The 5,618-nt window shown below is 40.9% G+C and overlaps 1 protein-coding gene across 2 annotated transcripts in view; it reads right to left on the bottom strand.

The window, feature by feature from the left end:
- LOC109954288 (potassium channel subfamily K member 2) overlaps window positions 1-2,118 on the bottom strand; it is a 20,829-nt gene extending 18,711 nt beyond the window's left edge. The window contains exons 1-2 of one of the 2 annotated variants that reach the window (XM_020589671.1): window positions 1,635-2,118; window positions 632-945 (exon numbers count right to left, since the gene is read on the bottom strand). In XM_020589671.1, the coding sequence (XP_020445327.1) occupies window positions 632-945; window position 1,635 (315 nt within the window). In that variant the 5' untranslated portion in view covers window positions 1,636-2,118. The remainder of the gene's footprint in view (window positions 1-631; window positions 946-1,634) is intronic. The other variant, XM_020589665.1, reaches the window with a different exon arrangement.
- Window positions 2,119-5,618: the final 3,500 nt, after the last annotated feature.

Raw genomic sequence — 5,618 nt, 5'->3', positions numbered from 1 at the left:
ATACGTTGCCTGAAAACAAAAGTTCAGTTGGCTAAAAAAGACATATGTGAGAACAGAGGACAGTACGCCCTCAATTAACTTTTGGCTTTACTGAGACCTGAGAGGGATTTAAAATATTATGTTGGGGTCGTATAATACAAAAGACAAAACAACTGCACAGTGCATTTTTCAAAAACGTATCACAGCTAAACCATAAACGATTTCTGGTTTAGAGAAAAATCACAGTCTTAACAGTACTCTGTCAAGGTTGGAGGAACTTTGCCTTCATGATTACAATAATAACCAATTGTTCATGCACTAAAAAAACAATGTTTACTGTGCTGAAGTATAATATCTGCTAATCCAATAGAATATTAGATGTAGACCATGGTAATTTGTTGATATACTGTACTGTAAAACAACCTCCACAGAATAAATGTGTAAACAAACTAGTTTTTGGTTGTTTGGCTGAAATAATAGCCTCAGGTTACATCTCTGGCAGTTACTCACAGTTACTGTGTGCACAAGGCCCAAGCAGAATATGGCCTTAACATAGCAAATCAGTAAGTGTGGAGTATTTTAATACATTTTGTCAGTCCTCACCAGGACTTGCAGAAGAGAACAAATCTGAATTATTTATGCTACTTCCTACCTTGACCAGATCCTCCAGATCTGAGGAGTTTACACAGGCGTGCATGGCCAAGAAATCCAGCTTTTGTGCAAGAATGGCCAGTATCTGGGAACTCTCATGAGGTTGCTCTAGTGCTCTGAACACTGTTGCCCCGATAATGAGGTAAAGCACCACCAGGAAGAAGATGGCTGACACAGTTTTCCACCTCATGACGGTCATCCGTGTGTCACACTCATCCTCTGGACTGTTCAGCACCACTGGTTTGGTGGAGAAGGACAGGCGAGGTTTGGAATTGTTGACAGCAGACGTTGGGTCAAGAAGGTCAGGTGCAGCCACTGTGAGGATGGAAGTGATTAATATCTATCTATCTCTCTATCTCTCTATCTATCTATCTATCTATCTATCTATCTATCTATCTATCTATCTATCTATCTATCTATCTATCTACAGTATGTTGAGTTCCACAATAAAAATACAGCGATTGAATGGATGCTCATTAAAAATTCAAACGTTTGTTTTATCACAACCCTTTTTCCCAAACGCAGTGAAATTACATAACCACCCCATGAAATCCTGATAGCCAGTATTTTACTGAAAACAACTTATGGAGAGGCTTACACGTTGAACAAAGCTGAAACCATCTAAATAACCCCTTAGAGTCGAAAGGGTTTTAAGGGTTTTACTACCACACTGTTAGTAGAAACTATGGCGAGTATTTCCGTTATTTCTGTCCTTTAAATGGGGGTTTCAATAAGAATCAAATCTCACAGGAACACAAATAATATCACCCATTTAAGATAAAAGTTACAGATAAAGCATCATAGACACGTTAAAATAACAATAATTATGTACAAGAGACGGAAAGGATGTCACAATTCGCTCAAGTATCCTTAGAAATTCAGTTAATAAAGTAATTAGCATTTATGTAGAGTTTTCCTCATAGCATCACTCTCTGGAGGAGAATGTCGTGCAGAGTAGTTGTAATCTTTTATCATTCTAGGGTTGAATTTCAGCCAGTACTTACTTCTCTACCATCTCTTCGCTCTTTGCTTCCTCTTTGAAGGAGCTTCTTCTCCAAGAAAGCCAAACAAAGCTTCCATATTACAATCGCCTTTTGCCTCCGGTGCTCCCACCACGGCTCGTGTCCGCCCTCCACATGGTTACAGCGGGCTGTGCGTCCTTCTACTACAATCTCTGGAGCAAATACATCCAGGACATCTCGTTCCCACCAAAGGACGCGCTAAGATGGTGCGTAAAAGGAACAAGTCGAACAAATTCATGTTATGAAATCCATCCAGGTGCGTGGAGACATTGCGCCCGGTGCGGGGTGGGGTGGAGAGTGGGGTTTAAAGAAAGCAGAGGTTTGGACTGCACGGGTCACGGGAGGAACTAGTAAATCGCTGGATCCGCTGTACTGTTGCTGGGTCTCTGGTGTGGGCTGCTCTTTTGTAAAGAGAGAGAGTGAGAGGCATCCCATGGCACAACAATTTCACATAACAACGGATGCGCATATATTAAAGCTTGCTCCAGCCTTGCTCACATTTGAGATGTACTTGGCAACAGGGACTGTAACCCAGCACCAGATGTCTCAAATTTGTACTGTATGGTTATATTTGATAAAATAACACTTACTCTTTGTACCATCATCCAAGAAGCTGCCTGCCCTGCCTTTTTCTGGTGGCCTCTGAGCAGGGATGAAGTGCCAGGCTGAGCACATCAACAAAGTTTTTAATTTGATGTGTTATATGTAGGCATTGTCAATTTGTAACCTTTCTATCACAGTGTGCAGGTTGTCTGCTATTAACTTTGTGCTTCGTGTGTACACTTTGCCTCAGGGACATTTCACTGCTATTTTGTAGACGAGAGAGAACTCTCTTCTTGCTGTACCAATGAATTAAAATGGTGACGTCCCAGTCACAGGCCCTCGTATCACATCCAGGCAATAGGCAGATTACCAATGTCAGATGCAGGATGCACTGGCTGCATGTCCTGAAGGGCAGTTCTCAGCATAAATTCACACAGATTAGTTAGGCAGTGTCAATGGTTTGATTTATTATTCCCCTTAGCATTCAGGTGTGACCACCATGCAAATACTGAAAACTGAGGCTGATAAGGACTTTTAGTAACTTGATTGCCAGTTGCTGCTCAGCTCTTTCTCCTGCTCTAATTAGACTGAGTGTGTGCAGATGTGTCCACAGTACTGATCACATTTGAATGAGTTACCACCACTGAAATGAGGGACTTGCGCAGCTGCGCTGTTTTTGGTGGTCTGACACTCACACACAGACATACACAGAGAGAAAAATCCTCTTATTGTGTTTGTGAAACCATGAAAAATAATTTTTTTATCAGGGTGCAAAGTGAAACAGACCAGTGAGAAAAACTCATATGCCCCACTCTTACTGACATTTCAACCTGTGAAGGCCTCCTCTACAGAAGAAGGAGCAAACCAGACAATACAGTACATATGCTCCACATGTTAAAATGCTTCAAATAGATTGCATCTAGAGTTCAATAATAGCTTGTTCTATGGTAAAATGTCAGCCACAATAAAGGTTTGTTCCTACATTTTTACTCTTAAATCTTTTTTGTATCTGACCATGTCTTCCAAATGACTTTGTATGAGTGAAGAACTCTATGCCCACTCACATGATGAATTTTGATAGGAAGTCTGAGTCCTACACATGGAGAACTCTTCAACTATCACTGTCTTCTGTGAGTGCTGACAGTAAAGCTATGTAACGGCTTGAGCTCAGTGGGTTCCTTCCATCATTCAAGAGCCAGAAGACTCATTTAAATATGATGCCATGGCTTATGTTACCTGCCACATGATAAGGTAGTTATTGTATGTAACAATGGTGATTGATTTACTTATTTCCAAAATCTCTTTATTCTTGTTTTAGACACATTGTAAATACAACGAGAGTTGATACAGCTTTGCAGAATTATCACTCCTGACTTGTCATTTGTGATTCAGATTCTGGCTTCTCTGGACATCACTGTTTACTAAAGAAGTCCGGTAGACAGACTTCATTTGTCCAATAATACTTTTACTTTCATCCAACGATACAGCCAACAATTCTGATTATTTGTTTGACTTCTGGGTTTGCTATTGTTGCTATGGTTACCATTTTTCTAGATGTTTTAATGGTTGTAGCATACAGCAAAACATTTTTGGTGTTTACTCATAAATAATCTGACGTTTTTACAAGGATATATCTCGTCAATTGATCAGTATCTCTGACAGGCAGATAATAAGCAAAATGCATGTACAACACAGGGAGCCGTTCTAAAGAGTATTTATTCATCCTGTTTAAAGTTATTTTGCACTAACAACCAGCTAGCTGTGCCAACAACCAGATGGAGAGCAAGAGGAAAATGGAAATGATAATGAACAATACTAAACCAGAGCCAGGATTTGTATTAATTATTTTATACTGTAGTCCACAAGTACTGTGAACTGCTATTACAGTAATCCACTGAGGTCAAGTGTTTTTCCGTTTGATGGAGTCTGGGTCAGGTCAGCCAGAGAAAAGTAGGATTCATTAGCACTCAAACAAGATAGATACATGTATTTAATCGGGCCTCTGCTGCTGAAATCATTGTCACAAAGCCTTCCTTCACTTAATGCTGTTGTGTTTTACCAGCAGAACGAAAACACTTCAGCAGAGCTCACGCTGTGTGACTTTGACTCTCTGTAAATCTTTCCGCCTTTGTCACTGTGGTTTTGTTTTAGGGCTGTCACAAGATGAAAAATTCTATTTAAAAGCTTCTACCTAGATTTAAAAAGAAGTTATTACAACACAACTCACTTATGATATATAATGACACAGGAGGCTTATCTCTAAATTGCCAGTTGTCTTGCGTTTTTTGCTGTTTGTTTTTGCACTGTATGGTGAAATCACACACAACGAAGTGTGTCAGGGGCCGAACGGCAAGGCACAGCATTAAGATGGGCTTTTTAGTCACCTGGAAAAAATACAAACAATATCAAAAAAAAACTGGGCCCTAAAAGAGGCCAACAAAAGATAAGGAAACTCAAAATACAGCATACTGAACTGCACAGTGTCTTATGGTTTGTGGACTTGCTTCCTGTTTTGTGCTTTTATTTTGGTTAGACTTCCTGTCCTGTATCACCTCTCCTGCCCCAGCTTTACCCCAGTTCCTAATCACCATTCATTGTCTCCACCTGTGGCCTATTAACCTCCTGGTCTCCTGTTTATATATCCTGGCTGGCTGATCTGTTCTTCATGTCTTGTTGCCCCCTGTCAGCCGTCTCTCTGTGTACTACGTGTCCACTGTAAGGTTTTGTATCAGTTGCCTTGGTTACTTTTGGACTGTTCCTGTTTTTCCTGTCACCAAGATTCTTGGTTAGTTCTCCAAGTTCATTTTAGTTATTTAGTTTGTTTCCTGTAGCTCACTGACTGTTCAGATATTAGATTTGTTCCTGTACTGTGAAGTCCTGTCAGGTTGAGCATCTGTTTACTAGTGATGTCCAAATGAAGCAGTGAACCAGTCACGGGCGCCGTTAGGGGGGTGAAGTTAGGACAATTCTAAGGGCCCACAAACTTTGGGGGCCCACAGAGACTAGCTTTGGATGAGGTAGAGGGCTCAACTTCAAATTTTTTCATAGGGCCCAAAACTGCTAGTGGCGCCCCTGGAACCAGTATTGAACCACTTCATCAATTGTACAGAACATGGGTTCATACATTCAAAGGTTCGTTTCAGTGTCATCTAGTGGTGAAACAAGAGACAGTAAAACAATGTGATGGGTGGAACTAGGCTTTGTGTGAATGATGTAAATACATTTTTGTAAAGATTCTATAAACTTGTATAGTGTAGTAGATGGGAGAAGGTGCACTTGGGGAAACGGATGTGCTAGGATGGTAGGGTGTGTTTATGTACATGGGATGGAGATTCCATCCATCCATTTTCTTCCGCTTATCCGGGACCAGGTCGCGGGGGCAGCAGTCTAAGCAAAGACGCCCAGACTTCCCTCTCTCCAGAC

The sequence above is a fragment of the Monopterus albus genome, unplaced genomic scaffold (genome assembly GCF_001952655.1).
Source record: "Monopterus albus unplaced genomic scaffold, M_albus_1.0 scaffold9.1, whole genome shotgun sequence".
In the NCBI taxonomy this organism is placed as follows: Eukaryota; Metazoa; Chordata; class Actinopteri; order Synbranchiformes; family Synbranchidae; genus Monopterus; species Monopterus albus.
Note: the sequence above shows the minus strand (reverse complement) of the source record. Positions and strands in the feature narration are given on the sequence as shown.